Below are 27,233 nucleotides of genomic sequence, written 5' to 3' on the forward strand. Positions count from 1 at the left end.
CTTCTCGGGCGAGATCGATATTTCCTTTTAATAATATCGCAAGGCAATCCCCAGGGCTCAACAAGCTTCCTGAATAATTGCCCACCTGCAGCGCCTGTGGTCAGCATGAACCGAGAAGCTGAGGCCAAGGGGAGAGGCAGGCTGCTTCCCCCAACACCCTGGCCACAAAACGCTTCTACTCATGCGACCGAGGAGCGGCGGCAGCGCGATGCTTTGCCTCCCACGACGAAGGGGCCCGCCGGGCTTCTGGTTATGCTGCATCTCCTACCTGGGGAGGTAAAGAGGACCCAGAGGCTCAACATGCGAAGTAACAAGTTGGAGCACTGTCAGCTCTGGCCGTGTTCCTGGCAGAAAAGGAAGGCACAAACCGTCACCAAAACTACGTGGGGGAACAGGTCTGGGTGTGGGCGCATGGGAGGCGGGGGCAGAGGCCAGGGAAGGAAGGAGCAGGAAACTGAGGAATGGTGTTTTTGGTTGCTACTGTCACAGCTTGAGAGGCGCCTAGGGAGCTGTGGAGGCTGTTGCTGCTCCCGCAGGAGGTGGGGTTGCCCCGTCAACTGGAGGCTGCGGCGGCGGCTGCTGCTGCGGCTGTTGCTGCTGCGGATCTGCAGAGGAATGGGTGTGAAACTGAGAATTAAAGGCAGGAAGCTTGGCAGGGACATTCCTCACTCACTAAAACTTCCTGCCCTTCCAAATGGCAGTCCTTTCAGCTCCAGGATAGCACCACCCTCTGGTTGGGAGATGGCACTGGCCGCCTCACTGTCTTACAGAGACACACTCCTGGACCAAAATTGGGAGATCGCTTGCTGGATTTTTCTCAATGTGAACATCTAACCCGTCTATCAAATTAAGAATTGGGGGAATTCCTCTCCCACCCCCACCCCCCCACCCCGGTGTCCAGAAGAGAGTCTTTATAGCTGGGATGTCCTCTCAGGAACGGATCTCTTTGGCTTGCAGCCTTCCACTTTAGGAAGTCAGAGACCCCTCTTGTCCAGCGGCTGCATCGGCCAAGGAGGTTGCTGTGCCCTGGTCAATCTCCTCTAGAGGAGACTGCCCCTCCAAGGCCGACCCACTGACCCTCTCACCAAGTGAACAAGTGACCCGGGATCCCTTCCAACACTACAATTCTATGAACTTCCTCCGGTACTGTGGAGCAGTGTTTTTCAACCTTTTTTGGGCAAAGGCACACTTGTTTCATGAAAAAAATCACGAGGCACACCACCATTAGAAAATGTTAAAAAAATTAACTCTGTGCCTATATTGACTATATATAAAGTAATTTTTCCATTTTCCCCACGGCACACCAGGCAACACCTCGCGGCACACTAGTGTGCCGCGGAACAGTGGTTGAAAAACACTGCTGTGGAGCACCAGATCAGGCATAAGAACTTAAGATCGGCCTGATCCAGCAAAAGCAGGAAGAGTTCTGAGGATGATGGGCAGAGCTGTCAACCTTCCTTTTTTTGCATTGGGAAACAACCATAGCTGCCAATTTCCCCTTTTTTTGCAATGGGAAATGGCGCTGGAATAAGGGAATTTCCTGCAAAAAAAGGGAAAGTTGACAGCTATGATGATGGGCTGGGTGGTGTTTGGGGGGGGGGAAGACCCTTGGTGTCATAGGACTAAAGTGAGAACTGCCTGTGTCTACAAAGATCATTCAACCACAATGAAGAAGTAGTTAGAAGGCAGACTGCTCTTGCTCTCTGTATGGGCAGATCAGTGATGTTGCAGAGCAGCCCCACATGGGGCAGAAAAATCCCTGCATTGCAGGCAGCTGGACTACATGACCCTTGGAGGTCCCTTCCAACTCTGTGATTCTGTGGCAGTCTGGGGGTTGGGGAGGGGGAAGGGGCATGCAGTGGGAAAACACAGGTGACCTGTTCTACTTACACAAGCCGTTCGGAGAAGCCAGGGCCCCCCGGGGTCCCACGATATTTCCTGCCGCACCGGATGTGGGAGCGCTGCTGCTGCTGCTGCTGCTGCTGGTGGTGGTGGTGGTGGCTTGGTGAGCGCTGGCCGATCCGCCTGGCATTGTCCGGCCTGGCAAGGGCTGCCCGGGGATCATGGAGCCTTGCCCTAGGATCTGAGCTGTGGGAGGGAAGAATAGTGCTTAATGGGGGGTGGGCATGGAGTGGTGGTGAAGAAAAGCAGCCAAGACACAGCCTTGGACACCTATGCATGTCACAAGCACGATCCAGGAGGTGAAATCCCAGCACCCCTGGGCTCCAAAAGTAACTTCTTTTCCTTACAAAAAGGAGTTAAGTTTCTGTAGCTCATTCACAGGCACTGACAGTCAACAGTCGCTCTTGCGGACAGATGGGCTGGACTTGCTCAGTAATCCCCCCCCCAGTCTCACCCACAGGCCTCTCGACAGCCACTCCCTTCTGCTTGCCTTCAGGTGTCTTCTAAAAGTCAGATAGTTGTTTATTTCCTTGACATCTGATGGGAGGGCGTTCCACAGGGCGGGTGCCACTACGTGCTGCCACACAAGACCCCCCCCCCGCCATTGGTCTTGCCGTGACAGTAGTGCTTTCCTTTGCGGCTGTGGTTTGGTCCTTGTGTTGTGTTCGAAGGTGTGAATTAAGCAGGTTTGACTTTAAATGGGAATTGAATCAGAAAGCCCCCAGAGCTCTCTGCAATGAACAAAAAGGAAGAAAGTCCCACTTCTTTTGCCTTTACTAAAATAATTGTGCAGGGCCAAACCATACAGTCCTTAGATCTAAGGGACTCAATGGGGGAAGCTCATATATTTCCACTGCCTGCCCCCCTTACTAGGGGATAACATCTCTCTTCATTTGTTAAGGACAGTGATAATGGTTCTTAAAGCCACTGTTGACTGCTGCTCACTTTACATGGTTGGAATATTATTCCGATATACCAGTAGTTTATTAAATAGTTTAGTACTGTACAACATTTGATTCAGAATATTTCTTTTCTTGTTTTCCTCCTCTTAAAACTAGGTGCGCCTTATGGAGCGAAAAATACGGTAGGTCTTTCAAGGCCAGTGTTATGTGGTCTCGGTGGCCACTCCCAGTCACCAGTCTAGCTGCCGCATTCTGGATTAGTTGTAGTGTCTGGGTCACCTTCAAAGGTAGCCCCACATAGAGTGCATTGCAGTAGTCCAAGCGGGAGATAACAAGAGCATGCACCACTCTGGTGAGACAAGTCTGCGGGCAGGAAGCCTGTACCCTGGACACATAATTGACCTGCGCCTCCATGGACAGCTGTGAGTCCAAAATGACTCCCAGGCTGCGCACCTGGTCCTTCAGGGGCACAGTTACCCCATTCAGGACCAGGGAGTCCTCCACACCCACCCACCTCCTGCTCCCCCAAAACAGTGCTTCTGTCTTGTCAGGATTCAACCTCAATCTGTCAGCCGCCATCCATCCAGGCAGAGGCTGGGTGGCCACCTGTCATGGGTGCTGCAGCTGAGATTCCTGCACTGCAGGGGGTTGGACTACAGGACCCTTGGGGTCCCTTCCAACTCTGAAATTCTATGATTCTGTTTGAAGAGTGGACCAGAGGACATTCAGCTGATGGGATGGGTTCCTCCCTCTGGACTGAGGAGGGAGTGTCTTCCCAAGTCTGTCACATCTTCCTCAGCCACCAATTAGACAATTATTACAGAGAAAGGTGGCCACCATGCTATCCTGACCTGGGGCAGGGAAGATCTGGAGGATGGGGTGGCCCCTTAAAGGCTTGGGAAGACCCTTGGCTTTTCCAGCCTACGGGAGGCATCGCCCCGTCACCTGAATGCCCTCCAGTCCACTCTGGCAAACCTCATCCCTGAAGGCAGATACACCAGCTGCCCAAAGTGCCAACAAACGCCCGTAGTTCAGTTGAGAGAATGGCCCTGAGAGAGCAAACAGGTCAGGCATAATGTTTAGGGGCTCCAGCCCTGGCAGTTCCATTCAGAGCAGCGGGGAAGGTTTCTGGGCAAAAAGTCGAAAAGAGGAGGGGGGGAAAAAGTCCCTCGCCTCAAGACAGCTTGCAGTTGAATCACCAGATGGAGGCAAGACAAGGGGGTGTGGGGAGAGATGGAGGAGCTGAAGTGAGCCAATTCCCAGTTTACTGGTACGGAGGCTTTGCCTCTCTTAGGAATGACACTTCACAGAAGCAGCAGGACCCGAGGAGCGTTTTGAAGAAAGAGTGGCAATCCTGGAGTGGAGAATAGGTGGGTTCTTTTTGGGGAACAGTATTATCACCCCCAACCCGTGGCTGCGGGGGACCGTTCTGCATTATCTCTCACAAACAATGAAGTCAGAGACAGCAAGAAGTGAAGGGGACTCACTGATGAAGCCGCCTTGTGAGAGAGCAAGGGCCACACAGCCAAATTATTTCTCATTTCGTGTGTGGGGTGGAAGTTGGTGAGCAATGATGGGCTGCAGCTGTTCATAAATTTAAACTTGGATTAAAGAGGGTCCTTATCCTGGCCGTCTCCAGGAAACTGAGGGAGGAGAAGGGAGTTCAATTGCTGCACTTCCTCACAGGGGCACAACACACACACACACAGCACTTTGGCCTCTCCAGCCAAGAAAGCCCATTAAAAATGTGTTACACAGCAGTGGTGGGAACCGAGGCCAAGGAAATTCCTAGCTCAGCAGATAAGGTGAAGGCTGCTGTGTGCCAAGTTATTGACTGCCACTCTTAACACCCACTTACAGCCTGTTACTGCGACAGATTTATTAGCATCTTGTTAGCATCAATAACTACGTTTTTTCTTCATTAAAAAACTCCAACCCTTTCTAGACAAACGCTAGCGGTTTCTTTTTACGGGAAGAAACCCTCATGTCTGGTACCTCGATTGCAAGTTAGGCAGAGATCACATGCAACTCCTCTAGATCCAGAAAACTCAACACCCCCTGCTGGTGAGAGTGCCCAAAATAGAGGACCCATAGGCCAGTTCAGGACCAGATGAATAAAGGATTCCCAGCCTGGAACTGATGAGCTCCAGCCGAGCTCTCAATCTTCCTTAGACCTTAAGATCCTTGTGCTGTGCCAGTCTGGCACACTTCCAAAGTACCAGCCTATCCTATCAACTTTTGAACACAAGTCCACCCTTCTGTCCAGCACCCAAGACCAGCTCGCCATAAGCTCCACACCAATGGAACCCAAATCCTTCCTGAGGGACGTAACTGTGCATAAATTGCTCTGTAGACATGGTTCCAGTTTTAGGATGATTTTATTCCATGCAAAAGACTGGAGTAATGACACTGGATGGGAGGAACGAGAGCACAAACCTCATGAGAAAGGGCCTTGGGTGTGTGTGTAGCAAGGAGGAGCAGAAAGGAGAGAGAATTGGCGGCTGTCTCTTGCCTGGTGACCTACTGGGAGTTTATACTGAAGGCATCACAGTGATCAGGCATCTGCAATGCAATGCTACTAAGAAAACTCACTGGCTGCACCTTTTGATATTTAGTGAAGGCGAGCTGAAACTTATGGCAGCTTCTCCATTAGGGAGTTATCTTCTGCAATCATTAGCAAAAGAATCCTCCAAATCCTAGCAGGCCTCGTGGTTCAAGAGAGTAAAGTGAATTCAGCCCTCCACAATTCCTGCCACTGTAAAAGGAAACTGGGATTCTGCTAACACCTTCAGGCTGGCAACCACGACATGCAACGTTCATGCTGAAGTCTCCTATTGACATGATTTGTTCAAAGACACCACACAGGTTCCTGGGTGGTAGGATGTATCTATAATCCTTATTGAATCCCCTTCCTCTCTCTCCCCTCCATTAACAGGGTTCAGAAACTGGAACCGTTGACTGTTCAAGCCCTTCAGTCTTGAGACAGCCAAACGTAAGAGCAAAAAACTCTGGCATTACTGCAGCACAACAGATGGAAAAACTGCCAAACCCTGCCTGGGCAAAGGGTTCTCAGAAGAATCTTCCAACCGGAGAGGAGAGAGAGCAAAACCCATCCATGCACACATGGATGTGTACACAGCCTCCGGCGAGCACAGTCTCCACACGCAGCTATGGCATTTCTGCCATTCCCTTAAAGAGCAGCAGCAGCAGCAGCAACCAACCAACCAACCAACCAACCAACCAGAAGCTCTCCCTATGCAAAAGCTCCACTACTCATCAGCCTGAGAAAAGGACTTGCTTCCCCTTCCAAAGGAGAAACAGGGACTGCCCACAAGGCTTTTGCTGCTGGGTTCTCACTTCGATGCTCCAGAGCACCTGACCAGGTGAAAGCAGACCAGACCATGTGACAACACCGCAGATTGCAGGGAACCCCCTCTCCCTGTCATGTTCAGTTGGAAGTTACCCAGATTGGATCACTCCTCTCCTCACAATAGGAGAGCCGACAGGAGCGAAGAATGCAGATTTGCAGCCGCTCATTCTGGCATCTGCCTGCCTGCCTGCCTGCAGTTCCCTCTCTCATGAGATCTGAGCAAGAGACCAGTAATAAATAATATTAATAATAAAATATTATTTATACCCCGCCCATCTGACTGGGTTGCCCCAGCCACTCTGGGAGGCTTCCAACATAGTATAAAAACACAGCTGGGAAGTCACGTAATTGGTTCTCTCTCTGACATACTATGGGAAGGCAATCCATAGGGAGGGCGCCAACACGGAAAAAGCCCTCTGCCTGGTTCCCTGTAGCTTCACTTCTCGCAGTGAGGGTGCTGCCAAGTTTGCAGCGTGTCACAGGCAAATATCCTCCCCCAACCAAAACTCAGGCCAACTGGGGCAAAACATGCAGAAATTAAGATCAGGGGTTAGCAGGAGACATATGCCCCTGTCATTCGCTCCTTCATTGGAGGTTTATAGGCAGAGGTTGGATAGCCATCTGCCATGGATGCTTTATCTGAGATTCCTACATTGCAGGGGTTGCACTAGATCAGGGGTCCCCAAACTAAGGCCCGGGGGCCGGATGCGGCCCAATCATCTTCTAAATCTGGCCCACGGACAGACCGGGAATCAGCATGTTTTACATGAGTAGAATGTGTGCTTTTATTTAAAATGCATCTCTGGGTTATTTGTGGGGCATAGGAATTCGTTCATGTTTTTTTTTTTTTTCAAAATATAGTCCGGCCCCCCACAAGGTCTGAGGGACAGTAGACCGGGCCCCTGCTGAAAAAGTTTGCTGACCCCTGGACTACTTGACCCTGGGGGTCCCTTCCATCTGTACGATTCTAAGTGGGAGCTGTTTGATGAAGAAAATCCAGGTGGAGAGGCTTGTCTCCAGGTACAGATGCTGATCATAGCCTGCCCTTAACTGGCTAAAAATGACTGCTTAGCCTCTGTGAAATTTCACCTGCTTGCTCCAGAACCGAGGCTACCGCAGGCTAAGTTCTGCTGCAGGCAAATAGAAAAGGCAATGGTGGGCTCGCTCCAGCCCTCTCTTCCCCAAGAGCAAGTTCAAGAAGAGCCCAGAAACTGCCTCCCGTGGGACGCTTAGGATGCAGCATGGCAGGTAGCTGGGCTACACGGCAGTTTGGTGACCACAGAATTAGACGGAAGCCTACAGAGGGACTGGCTTGGACCAGATGGCTTTAGAACTGGAGAGCGAGTTCGTCGCTCTGCTCATCTGGGAATTACCATGAGGAAATAATGGAAGGAAAGTCAATAATCCCGCGGTCTTCATGGAGCCCTGCCTCCGATCGCTCAGATTCTGATCTTCAGGCTGAAAGAGGCATTTAGCTCTCGAAAGGCTCGCGTTTCCCTTCGCTCGACACTTTCACCCTCCCTCTCTTCCCTACAGTACATAAATAGCCACAGCCACCAGAAGGGTCAAGTCTATTCCTTGAAACCCAACCGCATTCAATAAACAGGGAGCACTGGCAATAGTTTCTTCAGCAACAAACTGTTTTCCCATCTGCCCTGGTTAGATTTGCACAGGCCTGTTAAGCCTGAGATTTCTCCAACAGAACCAAGGCACTAATGTAAGTAATTAAAAAAGGGTGGGGGGAGGATGATGACAGGTGGAAAGAATCTACTTAACCCAGCTCACACTAAGCTGGGCTTTTGGGGAAGAGGGCTGCACATGTAACCCAACCAGTGTTAGAAACTCAGAAAGAAAAGCTAGTTGCTTAATGGCACCTTAAACCTAGGTTATGGTCACCACAACAGAATGTCTGGCCACCGTTCCACCCCAACCGCTGGAATGTATTATTGTTATTCATTTCTATACCGCTTTATATTTTAAAAAATCTCAAAGCTGTTTACAATACACCCAAACATCAAATAATGAAATCCAGGATAAAACAAATTCAAGCTTCAAGGAAAATCTTTTGGATCCTTCTCTGAGTGGCATTTGGTTTCCCCCATATTTATCCCTCTGTAGGCCGGATTGTGCGTGCGTACAGACGCAATTTCCGGTGCCTGCGTAGATGCAATTTCCAGCACCTGCATCTGTGCATACGCAATTTCCGGCCCTGCGGAAGCAAGTACCGGCGCTGTACTTGTTTAGTGCAGCGTGTGGGGACTTGCCAAGCAGGCGGCTTGGGGGCGGTTAAACGATCCCCATGGCTGCTTGTGGCCCATGGGCACTAGGATGCCTACCCCTGGTTTATGGCTTTCTGCCTCCAATAGCTATTCCAGGCAAAATCCAAAATGTTTCAGTGCACAAGTCTAGTTCATCCTCAATTGTCCTTTTCTCCCCAGAAGCTAGAAATGTTTCAGGTCTGAATTACTGAACTCCTCTTCCCAAAGACCCGGTCATCCAACTGGACTGAGCTCTTCTTCTGCCAAGCTTGTATATTTGCTCCAGGTAAGGTAGCACAGTAAGCCAAGATTTTTATTAACCTGGCAGATGCTAGACCACAGAGTACTATTAACCTTATTCTGCGCTTCCACTGGCAACTGCACACGCTTTCTGCCTGCCCCTTTCTAAGCCTGCATTGTTATTTCCCAAGAAAATGGCTTCCCACCTTCCCACTAACATTACTCTTGCAGCGGAGATGCGGTGATCTGTTAAGGCAAGAGATGCTCGCGGGCGACTCTCTGTTCGCGGCAGCTTTCAGGCTGACAAATAATGTAGCCGAGACCATCCAGGGTGGGGTGGGGTGGGGGAGCCCGAATCAAAAGTGGATTAAGCATTTTGGGCATTCCGGTCAGCAGGAAAGTGGGGGGGGGGAGTTTGAATGCACACGACAAAATGCTGCTCTTTGGGAGGAAGAGGAAAATATGGCTTGAAACTCAGAGGCCGGGGGGGAGAGGAGACAGTGAAGTGTGACCTACATAAGGGAAAAGCTTAAAGGGGGGGGGGAGGCAGATGTTTCAGGAAGGAAGGTAGGTTCACTACTGTGAAAGGCAGCCTACTGAAAAACCCTTCCACGTTTAGGTCTCCTCCTCTTCTTCCCCCAGCCGGCAAAGTCACGCTGTGTGGCATCATCAGGCTCACATATGTTGCATGACACAGGCGTGTGCTTTGAGCTGTGCAGTGAAGCCTGAGCCTGGACAGGCCCCCGGGGGCTGTCCTGACACATTTATCGACTGCTCCCCCTCCTCTGTTAATGGTGACCGTCCTATCACATTTTGTTAAGTGGAGGGTCTAGCATCAGGCTCTCGGGCTCTCTGAGTAGTCCAGGCTAAGGGAAGGCATGGGATGAAATTCATTTATTCCAAACATTTCTGTGCCGCCTTTTCAGATTACTTAAAAATAAAAATAAATAAATAAACTTACTTAAAAATAAAAAAAATAAATTTGCAGTGGAATTTGCTACCAAGGAGTGTGGTGGAGTCTCCTTCTTTGGAGGTCTTTCAGCAGAGGCTTGACAGCCATCTGTCAGGAATGCTTTGGTGGCGTTTCCTGCTTGGCAGGGGGGTTGGACTGGATGGCCCTTGTGGTCTCTTCCAACTCTATGATTCTATGATTCTAAATATTGTTAGGATGGATTTATATTAAGCTAGAGCACTAAGGGCTTTTCCTGGGAGCTCAAAGTATGCCACATTAAGTTCTTTTGCTAGCTTTGACAACTCCCCCTTCTAAGGTAAGCCCCCAATCCCACATTACGGTTTTTTGTTTGTTTTTTGGGTGGGGAGGAAGGCTATGGGATTATCACTTATAGAGATGCACTCGCAGGTTGAGGGCTGGGTGGGGGAATTGGCTCTCAGCTTTTACTCTGGGACATCCACCCACCCAGCTGCTTCTCAAAGGAAGAGAAGGAGAAGGAGAAGGAGAAGGAGAAGAAGGAGAAGGAGAAGGAGAAGGAGAAGGAGAAGAGTTTGGATCTGATATCCTGCTTTGTCACTACCCCAAGGAGTCTCAAAGCGGCTCACATTCTTCTTTCCCTTCCTCTCCCACAACAAACACTCTGTGTTTCAGAGAAGTGTGACTAGCCCAAGGTCACCCAGCAGCTGCATGTGGAGGAGCGGAGACGTGAACCCGGTCCCCCAGATTAAAAGTCTACCGCTCTTAACCACTACACCACAAAGAGCTGTCAACAACCCCGTCCCACCGCCAAAATGCATGACATTCTAAGTTTGAGCAGGAAGTAATGGCCGTGTTGCCTGACTGCCACTTAAGAAAAATAGAGTGCCAGTGTAGTTTAATGGTTAGAGCCCCAGGGTTTGAATCCCTGCCCACTCAGCCAAGAACCTCACTGGGTGTGACCTTGGGCCAGTCACCGTCTCTTTTCCTAACCTACATCACAGGGCTCTTGTGAGGATAAAATGGGGGAGAATAAGTATGCACACCGCCTTGAGCTCCTTAGAAGGTAGGATATAAATGTAATAAATACATTTGTTATTAAACCAGCTGCATGCAAGAGAAGCTCTCTACAGTGTGCAGGATGTGTCTAGCAGGGAGAGGATGGAAACCAGAGTCCCTTCTGTGGGGCAACGCAGTGGCGTTATGCGTGCTTACGCATGCACCCAAAAAATTATGAATGGGTTCCATAAAGCTGGACTGCGAGTCTTAATACCACTAGGCAAGCGCTGGAATCTGCCCTTCCTGCCGCATGTCTTCCCCAGGAGACCCAAAGAATTGCAAAGCCAGGCACTGAATAATTAAGCACGGTAGCTAATTTAGCATCAACTCTCCAGACTCCCCACTCCGCCTGCCGCGAACATTTCCATCACTTCTCTCCAGAGTGATAATTCACTCTACGCTGGTCGGAGAGACGAAAGCCCCCCCCCCCCGCCCAAAACACCAGCCTAATGCACCAAGAGGGTTATTTTCTGGGTTAAGACCAATTTGGACACCAAGCAAGTATCCAGGGAGCTTCTTTCGAACACATCAAGCAGCGGGCAACATAGTTTTTCAAGGCCAACACTGCCCAGACATAAAGCAAACTAAGTGGCAGTCCAGGACTGAACTGGCTACCTTCAAATATTTATGGCTCCTAAATAAAATATCTCTGTCAGGAGGCACCAAGCAATGAAACTCGCTCAAGTGTTTTCTGCAGGCATAAAAGGCCTGCACAGCTCAATGTAGTTAAATCATTCTCTGGCATCCACAGGAGGCAACAACCCCTGCCTGACTCCCTTTACTGCCAGTTCCAGCACAGGAAGTCTTTTTGCCTAGCCAGGTTCCAAATCCAGCGGGGCTACATAGCGACTGCTAGGGCCGAGCTCATGGAAACCACCCTGAGTTGCTACACTGGGCAGCCTCAAAAGGGGTGGAACTGAATATTCAGAGTGGAGCATCCCAAGACACTTTTGCAAAGGATGGTTCAGCTTAAGTCGTCCAGAGGCACGTAGACCGGTTTCTCTCCAGGGAACAAGCTTTAAACCAGCAGCGACCCAACAGAATAACGAGGTCTGGATTTGAAAGGGATTACATGAACCGTAAGAAAAGTCACAAGGGCACTGGAGAAGCAGCTCAGCCAGCCCTGGAGGTCTTAATTTGTGGGTGCTACTTTTCAGCGCTAGGTTAAGGTGCTGCAAGCAGGTGTGTTGCCTCCACCTGCCTTACGGCTTTTGCTACCTCTCAATTTGTGATTCGTACAAAGGATCTTCCCCTCCCCAATGCCTGTTCTTCATCCGGGGGGATGAAGGACGACGTAGAAACATTTTAAACAAAATGCTCTGGACTGTAAACCATAGCTATCCCCCCCTTCTTCTTGGCTAGTAAGCATTTTATGGACCCCTTCAGTCCCCTTATCTTTTCTCTAGAACTGCCTGTCACTTCAGCAACAGACTTCGAGCCCCACGCTTCCCTTCATGCTCTGCCGGATTAGTGGTTTTGCTTTTTTACGTGTCACCAGGAGGCAAAGCCAAGCCTGACAGGGAATGGTTGCCGGGGGTGGGGGGTAAGAGGCACTCAACCTTTCCCAGGCTACAGTCACAGAGCCAAGGAAGGGGGTCAAGCGGGTTGGTGGCCTCTTGTGCGTGCTTTCTGCCTTCGGGCCTCCTCATTCTCTTCCTTTCACAGAGAAGTCTGTTTGGGGATGGCTGCAGAGGCTTCCCAGGCCTGCCTATCCCTCCACGCTGCCAGGATCACTCTTGCAGAAATTCGACAGGCAGCCAGGCAAGCAAGCTGTAGCTTTCCCTTTGCAGATGAACAGGTGACACACAAGCTCACCCTGAACAAACTAACTGGGGCACGGAGCACACACCCGGTGAGCTGGAGGTCAAGAGAGCTGCAGGCGGAGACACAGCAGGAGAGCAAGGTGTGAGTCTGAGGACCAGCTGCTCAGCGTGCAGAAGGAACAGAGCATACCGGATACAGGCAACAACCATTTTACACGAGGGTTGCGTTCTGGTTTTAAGTGAAATTGTGTGTATTGGGAACACCATTGGAAAAGCCTGCAAAGACCCTCCAAACCCCCTCACTCAAACTCTCCACAGGCCTCGATTGCCAGTGCAAGGGCTCCTGGCATTGCACCTGCAAAGACTTGTGGGATTGCTAGGTGTCGTTTTTGCGCAGTTTTCACCTTTCGGGACTGTTTTCGCCCATTTCCTAGTCACTTCCAGGTTCACAAGTCAAAAATAAAAAATCCAAGAACTCTGGCCAGGCGGGAGATCAGTTTTTAAGTCTTCAAACAGTTTTATTATTAAGGTATTGGAATAAATTCCAGGACAAGGCCCTGTTTTGATAATTCTTCATCAGCTAGATTTTCACGGTCAAGGTGCACCAATTCTCTGTATGCTTCCAGGTTCACAGCAATGCACAAGCGTGCAGCCATGCACATACTGAACACACGTAAAATGGTCATTGCCTGCACTGAAATAAGAACCACCTGCTGGATCAGGTCAATGGCCCACCTGGTCTAGGATCCAGTTCTCACAGTGGCCAACCAGATGCCTCTGGGAAACCTGCAAGCAGGACCTGAGCACAAGATCCACTCTCCCCTCCTGTGGCTTCCCGTAATGCTTCTTCCAGGAGAAATGCGAGAGGACTCCAGTACAATTCATGGGTTCCTTTTTATCCATGGTTGTACTGGAGGCCTACCATGTGTCATGCAGAGAACCACGGTTTAGCAGACGGATTCAAAACTTGCTGTGTCACAATAAACCATGTGTTACAAGCGCATTTGGTCACTGAGTGGCAGTCCCCCAAGAGACACTTGCCGTTTTTCAATGGCAGCCCCTTAGCACTGGATGCTCCCCTCTCTGCTGTGTGTCCTGCAGCAACATTGTGCGGCTTTTGCTGCTGGCCGGGGTTTTGGAAGGGTGGGTTGAGATGCTGCAGCCATCTTGCATTGAGTGTGTGGGGATAATACAGTGGTTGGTTTTAGATTCTGTGGTCCCCCCCAATATATTTATGTAACCCACCCTGGGACCCTTGGGCGAGTGTGGGCAGCAAGGACTAAAATTAAACAAAAGGGCACCTGCCTAGCCTTGGGTATTTGGTTTCCAACACTGGCTAGTCACAGTGCCTCTAAAACAGGGGTCCCCAAACTAAGGCCTGGGGCCGAATGCGGCCCAATCACCTTCTAAATCAGCATGTTTTTACATGAGTAGAATGTGTCCTTTTATTTAAAATGCATCTCTGGGTTATTTGTGGAGCCTGCCTGGTGTTTTTACGTGAGTAGAATGTATCCTTTTATTTAAAATGCATCTCTGGGATATTTGCAGGGCATAGGAATTCATTCACCCCCCCCAAATATAGTCCTCTATACAAGTCCCCCCCCACACAAGGTCTGAGGGACCGGCCCCCTGCTCTAGAAGCTTAGAAGGGCAGCAGAGGTGGTGAGATTCTACTCAGATATTGTGGTCTAACTAACATGTTTGAGGCTAGGGCAGAAATCTCTGCTGGCTGGCCACATATATGCAGTCACATGCAGGAGTTGTACAGCTGGGCAGTGGGGTGGGGGAGGTGGAACCAGCCCATACAAGTTTACAGAAGGAAAGCAAAGGTCTGCCTGGCTTTGACAGCTTCAAATAATGTCTAACACAGGGTGACTTAACTGCCTGTTCAGAGGTCTGATCTGACACTCTGACACTCTGACTGACTGACACACACACACACACACACACACACACACACACTTTTCTGATCTCCCAAGGGCTTGCTGATTTTGGCAGTGGCAGTGAACATAATACAGTGGTACCTTGGGTTACATATGCTTCAGGTTACATACTTCGCTAACCCAGAAATAACGCTTAGCTGAAGTGGTGCTTCAGGTTAAGAACAGTTTCAGGTTAAGAACGGACCTCCGGAACGAATTAAGTAGGTAACCAGAGGTACCACTGTAATAACTAAAGGAGACACTGTGCTGGGATGGGCAGAGTGTGTGCAACTGATGTATACCACCAGAAAGAGCCTGAATGTGACCGTGGGGGGGGGGTTTCTGACCAAACCCTCTACTGGTAGGCAGTCCACAGAGGACTGGCCAAGAGTGAATGTCGCCCTTGAGCAGAACATAAATAAAAGCAGAATATGAGAAAAACACACTATAATATAATAAAATAGGTTATCCACCCCAGATCTAATAAGGGCCTTGCGAAATGATTTTCTTCTCTTCATGGGGAAGATTGTGACCGTTTGTGCAGTTGAGGAGAACACTTGTGCTTTCTCTGAACTCTCATCCATTGTGCAAGCATTCTGTACCGGGGTGGGGGTGGGGATTAAAATCAGCTGCTCCTAATCTTTTGTCCTCCAGTTATTTTGGACTACAATTCCCATCAGCTCCAGCCTGCATGGGGAAGGGCCAAGGATGACTCCAGGTTAAACCGGAGCTTACAGCTGACTGGGTGAAGAAATGAAGTGGGGATTTTGTCTCCTATCACAAACCCATATGGCACTGCAGGCCTGCCCAATGGAGGGAAGTTTCCTGCATCCCTCCTACACAGCAAAGAGCGATGAAGCCCCCACACAATGGGGCAACCTTTGTTGCTCATTCCTCTGACATTGCTGTGAGGAAGATGCTCATCCCTGCCACTCATTTGGACAATCACAGACTAGCATGGAGTCTGTGCCAGTCATTCAGGGGAAGGAGGTTGTTAACAGGTCATTTTCCCAACCATGCCTTCATTTCAGGTTTTAATTAGTTTTGCTAGAGGACTCGCATTTGATAAGAGGCACAGACTTCTGGGGTACTGGAGCAAAAGAGGTTGAGCAAAATAAATCCATCCAGCTCAATTGCTCATGTTTTCTGACATCGCAGGCCTACAAGCGCAGCACCACTGATGAGAACGGACAGGTCTGGATTTCTAACAACATACAACTGTTTACCCAGAAAGAATCGTGTACCTGGCAAGTTACCTCTTCTGCTTGCACCTCCCCATCTGTTGTTGTTACCCCATTGGAACAGCCTTGCCATGGTGTCTTCTGCTGCTTCCTCTTCCCATTTTAACTACTTCACTGCACAGCACCCAAGTGAACACCCTAATCCTGATCCCATACTTCAAACTACTGTAAAATCTACTACTCCTGGCTTCCCTACTCATGGATCTGTTCGTATTTCTTCCCGGAGAACAAACTGCTTTAGGATCTTGAGGTTTGCAACTTCTTCCCAAATGAGCACGCCTACTTTCAGGGCAAAGAAGGCCAGGCATCCATTACACAGAATTGTAGAGCTGGAAGGGATCCCAAGGGTCTAGTCCAACCCCCCCACCAAACAATAATTTAGATCAGGGTTTCCCAAACTTAGATCTCCAGCTGTTTTTGAAGTACAATTCCCATCATCCCCGACCAGGGGTCTTGTTAACTAGGGATGGCAGAACTTGTAGACCAAAGTTTGGGAAACCCTGGTTTAGATGAACATGCTAACTGTCAAAGAAGGTATAAGAACGGATTTGGTGATTTGCTTAGATTGAGATATATGTGGGGAGATTTATATGAAAATGTGAGCTATTTATTTAGCTATATATTTTTCAATCATTGTATAAGGTATAGCAAGTTTTGTTTCATTATTAAGGGAAGCGATATACAGACAATTGGAAGTCAATTTTTAATTGTTATTTATAATTCTTTGCTTTTTTCTGTGTGTTTTGTTTTTTCAAATATTATTTTTTGTGGATTATAATGTCTAGATTATATGTTTTTGGGGGGGTTTGTTTGTTTGTTTATTTGTTTCTTTTGATATGGTTGTATTTTAGAAGTCTGAAATTAAATAAAGCTATTTTAAATTTAAAAAAAGGGAAAAAAAGAACATGCTAACTGTCAATAACACTGACCCACTAAGTATTTTATCAAGGCAACAGTAGTGGTGGTAAGAGAGAGAGAGAGAGAGAGAGAGAGAGAGAGAGACTGCGCTCCAGAAACAGAAGGCTGCATGAACTACACTCCTTTAGATGCTTTTGGCTTCCCAGAGCAGTTGTTGGCGCACACACAATTGGCACATTAGAGTTGCTTGTCTTAAGTTGCTTTCAGGAGGTTACGTGTTGTTTAATCCTCCCCTGAGAGGTTATGGGAAAAGGTTCAACAGACATCTCTTGAGGTGATGCCTTGGGTTCAGTATTTTAAGATAGGGCTTGGATTTGAAGAAGCCTCCCTCGAGTACTTTCAACAGGGCGTTGTGAGGCACTGGTCCTAGCGCATGTGTATCGCGCCATGTCTAGTGTGATGCAGCTAAGCAGACAGAACTAGCAGCCCCTGTTTAGAATGGCACTGCCCACCCCCAAGGGCACTGTAATCTGATGGGAGGCTTGCCCTCTTTCATTCTTCGGCCTCCAGAGTGCTGATGGATTGGCAGGTGTGGAGAAGCGTGATGAAGCGGGGCTCTTACAAAAGGCCAGGAAATGGAAGATATAAACTGAGGAGATGAAAAGCGGTCATGATGAAATTACACGGAACGGTAGTGCAAAGCCAGCTATGAGGAAAGGTGCTCTCTCACACAGCTATCCAGATTGCAATAACCCTCTTTTGATAACAAAGTGTGGGGAAATGGCACGAGAGGTACTTAACATTCAGAACTGCAGGACCTGTATACCATAAAGTGGCCTGATGTTTCCCAACGCTCCAAAACCTTGGGTTCTGAGTGATGTGTTCCCCTTGCAGAGCAAACAATGTACTCTGGGCCCATTACTTGGTTTCTTGAGAACACCTAGCTTTCAAACTAAAAGCAAACCCTTACACTCCTACACACGGATGTGTCTCAAGCATTCAGGCACATCGCTTCCTCTCAGCTATTTCTTTGTGCCCCTTTTTTGCCATAAAGCTACGAATTTCTGGGGGGGCGGGGGAAGGAGCCTGCAGAACATGAAACGCTGCAGTCGTAATAAGCATACTGAACCTGGCACATCTCCACGGTCCAGCGTCAGGCCCATTTCCAAACCTCCGCCAAAAGCACAAGGGTGTGTGTGTGTGTGTGTGTGTGTGTGTGTTTCCCAGCCCTTACCTGGCTGCGGTGGGTGAGGAGGGGGCATCTGGTGGTGCATCATGGGATACGGAGGAGGCTGCTGGTGAGACAACAAGCCCGGGTGGCTGGGTGTCCCGAGAGGGTTCATGCCAGGGCCGCTGGAATGCTGGTGGGACTGCTGGACATTCTGGCTGTGCTGCTGTTGCTGCTGCTGCTCCATTTGCTGGCGGGCGCGGAGCTCCGCGTACTTGAGCTGCTCCATGTGGAAGTTCTGGCGCTCCGTCAGCAGCTGTTGCCTCTGCTGCTCCAGCTGACGGGGGAAAAGGGAGAGATTCACAGCTGTGTATTGACTGAAAGACAAGCTATTAAAAAAAAAAACCCTTGTGCTTTTCCTTCCACATACAAGTCTGCACAGTACAGCATTCCTTCATATTCGGTTAAAGCAGTGGCCACCACCTCCTGAACTAAACCAACACATCCATTATGGAAAATGACACCACTGTGGCTCAACCAAATCTTGAGTGCCACCATCCCCATTTCTGGACTAATGTCATCATTTTAAAGCCATCACCTCACCCTGAGGGGGTATATTCTGTAAATTGTGCAGTTAGAACTTCAATTTCCTTTTTTTTGTGTGTGTGTCGCAAAAGCTCTATCAGATAGAATTTTAGAGTTCGAAGGGATCCTGAGGATAATCTAGTCCAACGCCCCGAAATGCAGGAATATGCAGCTATCCCTTATGGGGATTGAACCTGCAACCTTGGTTTAGTCATCACCACACCAACCAACTGAGCTATCCACCTCATTCTATGCTGTAAACAGCATTGCCAAACGTCTTGCTCTGCTTTCTTTTGGACTGCATCCATGAGGCTGGGGTGGGTGGGTCTTGTCGTCTGGGCAGCACAGGACCTCCAGACACACTGCCCAGGCTTGCACCCCGGAAAAGTCACTTTGGTGCTGCTAAGGGAGCAAAAACCCAATGTGGGAGGCAGCAGTTGTGAGTTACCAGTCTCTGCACCCACAGCGGACGCTGTTATTCTCCAGCAGCTTGACTTTAGTGCTGGAGACACACTAAGTTATCTCTTGAGACAGACAGGTGTCCACAAGAGCTATTTACTATGAAAGGTAATCTACAAATGCTTTATGAACTAAAAAAATTCATATGAAATATTTAAACACTATAAAACGCTACTTATTCCATCCTGAATTTGCTGCCAATTTCATTGGATGTGTCCAAGTTCAAATATTATAGAAAATTGGGGGGGGGGGGAGAGACTATCTGCTTCTTCCATACCTCTCACAAGTTTTATAACATTCCCCATCGGTGATCTCCGTCCTCTCTCCCCCCGGACTAAAAAGCCCTCAACACATTAGCCTTGATAAAGAAGATGTTCTCCAAACCCCTGGCCATTTTGCTTGCCCTTTTCGGCCCCCTGTCCCGCTCTGCAACAGTCTTTTTGACACAGGGCAGTCAGAATATTAAGTATAAAGAAACAGTAATGCTGCCCCCAGGTATTCATTTGTGAGAAGAGGGGGCCCATTGTGCTGTGTCTGGCAGGCAGGTGCCGGCCCCAAAGTAGGAAGCGTCCTGGATTTCAATCCATATCGAGTATCAGAACAGGATAACTTGCCTGACGCATCTCCCCTACACTTCCATGTTCTCACTGCACCATGTACTTAAAACCGATCTCAACTACCCAGGGCATCATCCTTCTGGGAGAGTGCTCACAGCTGCCTTCCAGTACTTGGGGTGGGTGGGTGTGGGGCCTCTGCAGCAAGCAACAACTATGATGCAATTTTATTTTTGCTAATATGGCTTCCTTTCTCCTTGGATAAACAAGACACATTTCCAAAGATTCACCAGTGATAATAATGGTGTGTGGGTAGGGGGAAAAATGATTCAATAGCTGGGGGGCAATTTCACAGCTGAAAGTGCTCCGAGAGGAAGGTTTAATAAAGCAGCATTGTTGTGGCAGCTCTCTGCGATGGAAACACACACACACACACACACACACACGCTTCTTCTTCCAACCGTGACTGTTTGGAGCTACAGCACTGCCAAAATTGGCCACCTCATTCTTCCTTGGTGGGGCAAATAGATAGCTAGCAACAAGCACCAGCTCTTTAAGGGTCATACAAAAAGCAAAGGCAGACATGTGGGTTCATAAGGGGGGGACCCCAAAAGGGTACAGTTGGGAAATACCTCTACCAGTACAGATGAAAGCTATGTTCTCCAAGCAGTTTTGCCGTGTGCAATCGCTGCGGCGGGAGGGTGGGGGAGGAAGAAACTGCAATTGCCACAGATGCATGCATGTGTTTAGTGGGCAGCGTATTCAAGGTGCTGTACGAAACATGTGAGTCAAGCTCTTGAGCAGAATTTTAAAAGAGAGAATTTTAGAAAGCCAGTGTTTCATAGCGGATGAGAGTGTTAGGATTAGAGTGTCAGGGTTTCAAATCCCCACTTGGCCATGAAGCTTGGGCCAGCCACTGCCTCTTAGCCTAACCGACCTCACAGGGTTGTTGTGGGGATTAAATGAGGGGGCGGGGAACCAGGTCCGCCACCTGGAGCTCCTTGGAAGGAAAGGTGGGGTAAAAATGCAGCAGATAAGGAAATAAATTTTATGCCGCAGGAGTTGAATGGAGGAGACAATAGGAGAGGCTTGGAAAGGAGAAGCACAGATGAAGCGACTGGTGGCCAGCCGGTGGAAGAAGGCTAAGAAGAAGTTGGTTTGCTGTAATCTGAGAGGCGACACAGAACACCGCACATAAAATAAAAGACAGAGCAGAGGCAGAGCAGCCTTTCAGCCCCAAAGCCCTGAACGCCTCTCAGTCAGAGGCAGGAAACTTGCCCACATCCCCACAAGTTAGGTCTGATGGGTGGCTGGGGCCACCTACAAGTAAATTACCTGGTGCAAATGACTCCGGGTGACCTGCCTTTGCCTGCCGTTTGAAACCAAGCTTCCGGGGCAAAGTAGTGTGCACAGCCCCACCCAGGCACTGCGCAAAGAGTTTTGCAGGCACAAACAACCAGTTGATCTGCAGTGCCTGCAAAGTCCTTCCTTTGCCATCAATGGTGACAGGTGTAGGCAGGTAGGGCTTGCTTGGCCATGACAGCCCTATGGGTCAAAAGGGGAGGCCTGGTGGGTCCACATAGCCCCGCAGGCTGGCGGTTGCCCGCCACCAGCTGTTTAAGTCAAGAACTGACTTGTCGACCTTCCTGGGAAGATAGCACCAAGACAGGACCCTCCTCATATTGACATTTTAACTGCAAATTCATACTGGAGACATCTCAGCACACTAGCCTTTGGTTTCCAGTTTTCGAGGTCATGTAGAAAACGACGAGAGAAAAATCACACCGAGATCAAGCTATGCATGACACTCAGTGTGTTACGGCAAAAGCTGGGCAGGAGCAGAGATTCTGCTCACAGTAGTGACAATAATCAAAGGGAGCAATCCAATTGGGCCAGGGAGGGCTGACAGTGAGCAAGGCTTTCAGGATCTGTAATTGGGAAAGGTTGCCTTGAAGCGGGCTTTATATGACAAGAATCAGGCTGCCTAACCCAAGGCAGGGCAACCTCTGCTGCAGCAGAAGAAGCCACAAATGCTACATGCCAAACCAAGGCAACTAGATATTCACACGCAAATGCCCAATGGAAAGCACAAATGCCTGCATCTGTTTGGTTTATACAACTGCTGCTTTTTTAATAAAAAATATTGAGTATTATTATTTTGGGAAGGTATGACCGATGAAAGGAAGGAGGCAGGGGTCCAGAAAAAGACAAGAGTCGTGTGGGAAGACAGATACCATTCGGGGTTTTCTGAAACTTAATGAAAATAGGAAATAAAGCAGGATCTGAGGTTGTAAAAATCTGCACAAGGCCCTGAATTCTGCTCACACATTGTGCATCTCCAAATGGTTGGGGGGGGGGGGAGGTAGCGCAGGTTCAACCTGTGGTGCAGCCACTCGAATAACAGCCAGTGGGATTCTGCTGCACAGTGTGCACTGGAATTCGGTCTTGGTTCATATTCGCTGGGTGGCTTTACCCAAGTTGTAACTTAACATCGTTTAAAATGGGATCTTGCAAGTGGAAAATTTTTATCTTGGCACCAGGCACACAAGTGAAAATGCTGCTCCAGGAATCAGGAAAGAACACCCCCACCCCCCACATGTCACTGTCAACTGCACATCGTAATACACTCTGTCACAATTTCTGGATTAACAAGTGCTCTCGACTCAGAATACAATTTGGGCTGACAGTCCTAAAACAGCTTCGGTTTACAAATTAAATCATATAATGCACAAACCTGTTGACTCCCCTCCTCTGCTCCCCACTTTGAAATGACGAGGAAACAGCCTTTGTTGTGCTATGAGAGATTTTGGGCAACTGACCCACAGGAAAAGACTAAAAGCTGCATTTTTTTAAATCGCTGGGAGCTTTTTGGAGGGAAATTTACAAATGAGAAAGTCTGCTTGGAAAGAGACAGAGACAGAATATCAAGTGCCTGAAGATGGAGTGAGAATGGCTGATGCAACAGAGGATTTTCCTTAAAGATATGGAAACCCAGGGAGAATCTCCCCCTTAGCAACAGCTCTTACCTTATCTGCCAATCAGCAGCAGGGTCTGTGAGCTGGTGGGGAGGAGCAAGGCAGAGATGCTCAGCAGAAGAGCTGAAGACACAGATTTTTCATTTTTTGGTGTTGGGGAGTAGAAGATGCAACACACCTCCTGACACGGGGCTGAGCCAGAAAGATGCAGCCTGTCTTGGCAATGTGGTACGTCAGGTGATAAATGCCAGCAGGCAAATGCAGTGGCGGAGCACCTGTTTTTGCATGCAGAAGGATCCAGACTCAACCCCCAACCCCCATCTCCAGGTAAGGCTGATGTACCGCCAGGAATCTGGGAGAGCCACTGCCAGTCAGTATAGACAAATTCTGATCAGCACCATGGCAGCAGGGGGAATGTGTTCAAGACTCCCTTCCCCACAGCCCACCATCCTAGCCTGGCTTGGGTCCCCCTCATGCTGGCTATCTAAGCTGCTAAAAACCACAACAACCACACCCCCTAGGTAGTTGAGTGTGGCCCTAAAGGCGGTGAAAAGCTGAAGGATGAGGGCAAAAGAACCTAGAAGTTATTACGCGTCAGAATCTGGACAACACATATCCTTTAAGCGTTCCAATCGTGGAAAATAATTCTCCCTGCTCTCTGACAAGACAGCTGCCGCACCCACTGCTAATTTTCCCAGTCCAGGACAAGATAGCAAGTAGGAGAAGCTCAGCGTCTCCACCCCCATCGTTCTGCCCAGACACTGAGATCCAGCACCGAGGGCCTTCTGGTGGTTCCCTCACTGCGAGAAGCAAAGCTACAGGGAACCAGGCAGAGGGCCTTCTCAGTGGTGGCGCCCGCCCTGTGGAACGCCCTCCCATCAGAGGTCAAAGAGATAAACAACTACCTGACATTCAGAAAATACCTGAAGGCAACCCTTTTCAGGGAAGTTTTTAATGTGTGATATTTTTGTTGGAAGCCGCCCAGAGTGGCTGGGGAAATCCAGCCAGATGGGCAGGGTACAAATAATAAATATTATTATTATTATTAGGATGTCCTGAGAGTGGGTGGGGGAGACAGCTGCTGGTTTTTGGTCCAGAATGATTACCATGCTCCAATCCCGCTTGCAGGTTTCCCACAGGCACCTGGTTAGTCACTGTGAGAACAGGATGCTGGGTGCTTCTTAAGTTCTTGACCTCCCCATTCAGTGCCAAACCAGGGGTGCGAGCTGTCGTCATCCAGGCAGGCCCCCGCAGCAGTCAAGCAGAATTACCTGGCGGACCTATTAATGCCAACATCCTCTCAACACGGAGGGCGGTGTCCCTAAGAGGACACAAGCTCCTCCTTGCCTATTCCTTCCCTTGCATGAAATCCAAGGCCCCAATTCACTTGGCCTACAGACCCCTTGATCAGGAAGAAAACAAGACGCAAGTGTAGGGGGTTGTGTGATGAGAAAGAGAACAAGCCCTACACAGAATGGACAGAGGTTACCCAGCACAGTCATTCGGGGTTGATGGGAGCCATAGCCCAACATCTAAAGGGCACCAGGTTCGCAAATGCTATCACAGAAACCGAGCTGAAGAGAATGTCGCAGAATCACAGAGCCATCTAGTCCAACCCCCTGCTCTGTGGGTCTGCTCTGCCCATACAGAGGGCAAGGGAAGTCCATCTTCTGACTTCTTCTTGAAGCAAATCAAAACGCTGCAATTGACTTGGATTTTGAAGCCTGGGCTAAGCTCCTAAGCGGACGGTGGTTTCTTTACTGCATGGTGTTTCACTTTAACTAGCTATAGGCTTCCTCTCTGTCTTTTATTGCAATGCAGAGGTGCTGTCCAAGACAGTTGTCGGATGTAAGAAGAGCCCGTGCAGGAGCCCAAGGATTCCATCCATTATTAGCATCAGCCTTGCAGTTGCCCCCGAGTTACACCCTTTTGCAGTCTCAACAAGGTCTGATCCTAGACACCGCTCCTGCAACTTTTAAAGGGAATCTAATTAGGCTGGCATTTGAGGGTGCTGTGAGGGGTGGTGGAAGGAACTACTAATGACACACACACACACACACACACACGCTACTGTTCCCAAGTAATCCATGGGAAAGTGACAAGAGGCAAACCAGTTGAATTCTGGGTGTTCAGAACCCGTTTAAGCAGCAGCCTCACCAAAGAGGAGGCTGCCTAGGAACCAAATCAGCACACTCCATTTTGAAGGAACTATCCTCAGATACTCAAGTGTCCCAAACCGTTCTCCAATTTTTCTTGCATCGTGAGCAAAGGCCAGGAAAAAACCAAGTCCACAGTGTCACAGAGTTGCAGAACTGAGATAAGTAATCACTCCATAAACACACATGCAATGAAACATTCAAAACCATATAAAGAATAGATTTGTACGGATGTGCGTTATCCAAAAGCAAGGAGGCATCACCAATGCACAAAAGAGATGCAGCATTTAAACGCTGATGAAAAGCTTAAAATGACACAGCCCCCAAGTACCAATGCCGCTGAGCTTTCTTTCAGGGGGCACCATATAAAAAAATAAACATGCCCCCTCCCCAACCAGTCTTACCGCCTCTTTCTCTCTGTCCATGATTGTTTCCAGCTCCTCAAAATGACGGAGTTTGATCTCCAGTTTCTTCATCTGTGTTTCCACCAGGAGGGCGACCAAGGACTTGATCTTCCTTTCCTCAACAGCAGCTAGATGCTGGGAGGAAAAACACAAGTGCACACACCTTACCTACATGCAGGAGAAACAATAGCAAAGCGCCCCTAGATTTTTCATTTGTACAAAACATTTTCTGACTTCTAACCTGGTAGCAGTTCGTTTTTCTCTAAGATTTCAGGGGCCTTATCAAACATACAGCGTCAAGGTCCTTTGAAAATGTGAACTAGCTGGTGCTGAGACTGCATGAGGCAACAAGTGAGGTTTGAAGGTTCAACGGTAGCTTATTTTTATGCTATCTACAGCATGTGCTTGGGAATCTGTTTAATGCCAAGATTTATCAGAGGGCCAAAGTAGCCCCTGATATAGCCTCCTCTGCTGCCCGGAGACTACTGAAATTTAAACTGTACAAATACTTTATGTAGCAGCTCATTACAACTACCTATAACAAAGTAGTATGTTAAAAATTCCACTAATGTAATAACTCCCAATTTACTCCCAATGTTTCTCTAACACATCTTGAAAGACTGCTCAAGATGGGCTTTGACACTGAAGTTATGATTATGGGAACCTCTGGGACAGCTGTCAAACTGATCTGGCACTACTAAGAGTGCATTTTGATACACGGAACTGAGTCACACCCAAGACACAAAGCATGGCTGGCTAACAGGTCGCAACAATTCCCAGATTTTTCATGCAAACCAGGAGGGCGATTGGTTCATCTACTAAGAGCCTACTGGATCAGGCCAATGGTCAATCTAGTTTAGCATCCTGCTCTCACAGTGGCTGATACCTGTAAGAAGTCGACCAGGAGGACCCGGGCGCACCAACATCTTCTCCACTTGGGATTCCAAGCAAGAGGCATGCAGAGGCATCCTGCCTCCGAAAGAGAAAGCCGAACACGGTTGCCCCACAACCCAGCTTTGGAAAGCACCGTACTGGCAGTAACGACTCCCTCTTTTGTGAGAGCAGGATGCCTATGTCTCTGTGGAATTCAAACTGACTGCACCGATTAGTAGCAACTCTCTAAGCCTCACTTAAAAACACCAAGGACTGAACCTTGGACATTCTGCATGCAAATCAGATCCTCTACCACTGAGCTGCAGGCCCTTCCCAAATTAGCCAGACACCTTTTCTCTGCCCACACCTTAAAGAAAAGGAAATTGGCTTAGCTAAGGCAGAAGAGCCACCCCTCCTGTTTGCAGAATATTCATCCTTATTTGGGTTTGTATTGCTTGCCTTAATGACACCCATCAGTTTGTGATGGACACTTGCGGCAACGTATGTTATACAAGAGCCCTCTGCTCAGGCTGTAAGTCTCAAACACTCGGAGATGGTACAAGTCAGGCTGTGCGACTATCTATGCTTGAATGGGAAGGAGACGTATGACGGCCCCAAACTTCTTGAACATGCTACTTTGCCATTGATTTCTCCATGCGTTGGGTACATTTCTTTCAGTTTCATTCTGTAACAAGAGACGCGTCATACTACCATTCTGTGAAGATATCACTGTTCAAGATGGAAGTGATAGGCAAATAAGGCACAGCCCTTCTTTTTAAAGAGGCAGAAGCAAAGAAGCGGGCAGGGGGAATCATGGGGAGAGCCTTGCTAAAGAGGGTCTCTGTGCGCTAGCCTGGAAACCGGAAAACTGAGAACAGAGCAGGAGAAAAACATCTATTTTGCGCCAAGTGCCAAAGGCCAGAAAAATGAGGAAATTCCTCCTCCGGTTCTGTAAGTTCCACACAAGGGCTTCCTTCAGCCACACTTTCTAAGTTCTGTTTCCAAATGTGTTAACCTCCCAAGGAATCGGTAATGGGCTTATGAGGAAAGGAATGCCTGGCTGAGTTCTTGAATCTTCTCACCACCAAAAGAAACAGCGCATCAAAAGCTGAAAAAGAAGCTGACAAACTTTCTGGACAGGCTCTCTCACTGTGCCTTTTAGTAAGCCCCACAATGGCAGCCTTAAACCTATTCACAGGGAAACAAATTTCATTTAATGATAACATTCATACAGCTGAAGCCGAGGAGCACAGAAAGTGCATTTTAAAAAGGCATGAGAAGCAGAAAGGAGCTCTATTGGTGCCTTTGCAAACAATGGGGTCATTTTAAAAGCGTTCCCTGAACAGCACCGGAAACCAGATGCAGTGGAAATCTGTGCCTGACAAACCTTGGCTTTGGTGGCAGCCGAGGCGAGGGCAGCAGCTGCAGCCGTTGCCACGTTCCCTTCAGAGATTTCGAGCTCCACTCTCTTCTTCCCAGCGTCGCCCTCCTTGTCTTTGCACACATCAAGGTTCTCCTTGTTCTCGTCTGCATCCTTCTCATCTAAAGGAAAACTATCCCTAGTTAGTCTTGGACATCCCTTCAGCACAGCTGATGCCACCATCTCGCCCCCGATT

General features: G+C 48.8%; 1 protein-coding gene across 2 annotated transcripts in view; it reads right to left on the reverse strand.

Annotated features, from left to right (window-relative positions):
• Nucleotides 1-412: 412 nt before the first annotated feature.
• The window catches only part of SMARCC1 (SWI/SNF related, matrix associated, actin dependent regulator of chromatin subfamily c member 1), an 89,748-nt gene continuing 62,927 nt past the window's right edge, over nt 413-27,233 (reverse strand). For both annotated transcript variants that reach the window (XM_033166150.1, XM_033166149.1), the window contains 5 exons: nt 27,005-27,159; nt 24,745-24,879; nt 17,678-17,948; nt 1,891-2,088; nt 413-605 (listed from right to left, as the gene is read on the reverse strand). In XM_033166150.1, coding sequence (XP_033022041.1) covers nt 502-605; nt 1,891-2,088; nt 17,678-17,948; nt 24,745-24,879; nt 27,005-27,159 — 863 coding nt within the window. In that variant the 3' untranslated portion in view covers nt 413-501. The remainder of the gene's footprint in view (nt 606-1,890; nt 2,089-17,677; nt 17,949-24,744; nt 24,880-27,004; nt 27,160-27,233) is intronic.

Source organism: Lacerta agilis, chromosome 12, assembly GCF_009819535.1.
Source record: "Lacerta agilis isolate rLacAgi1 chromosome 12, rLacAgi1.pri, whole genome shotgun sequence".
Classification (NCBI taxonomy): Eukaryota; Metazoa; Chordata; class Lepidosauria; order Squamata; family Lacertidae; genus Lacerta; species Lacerta agilis.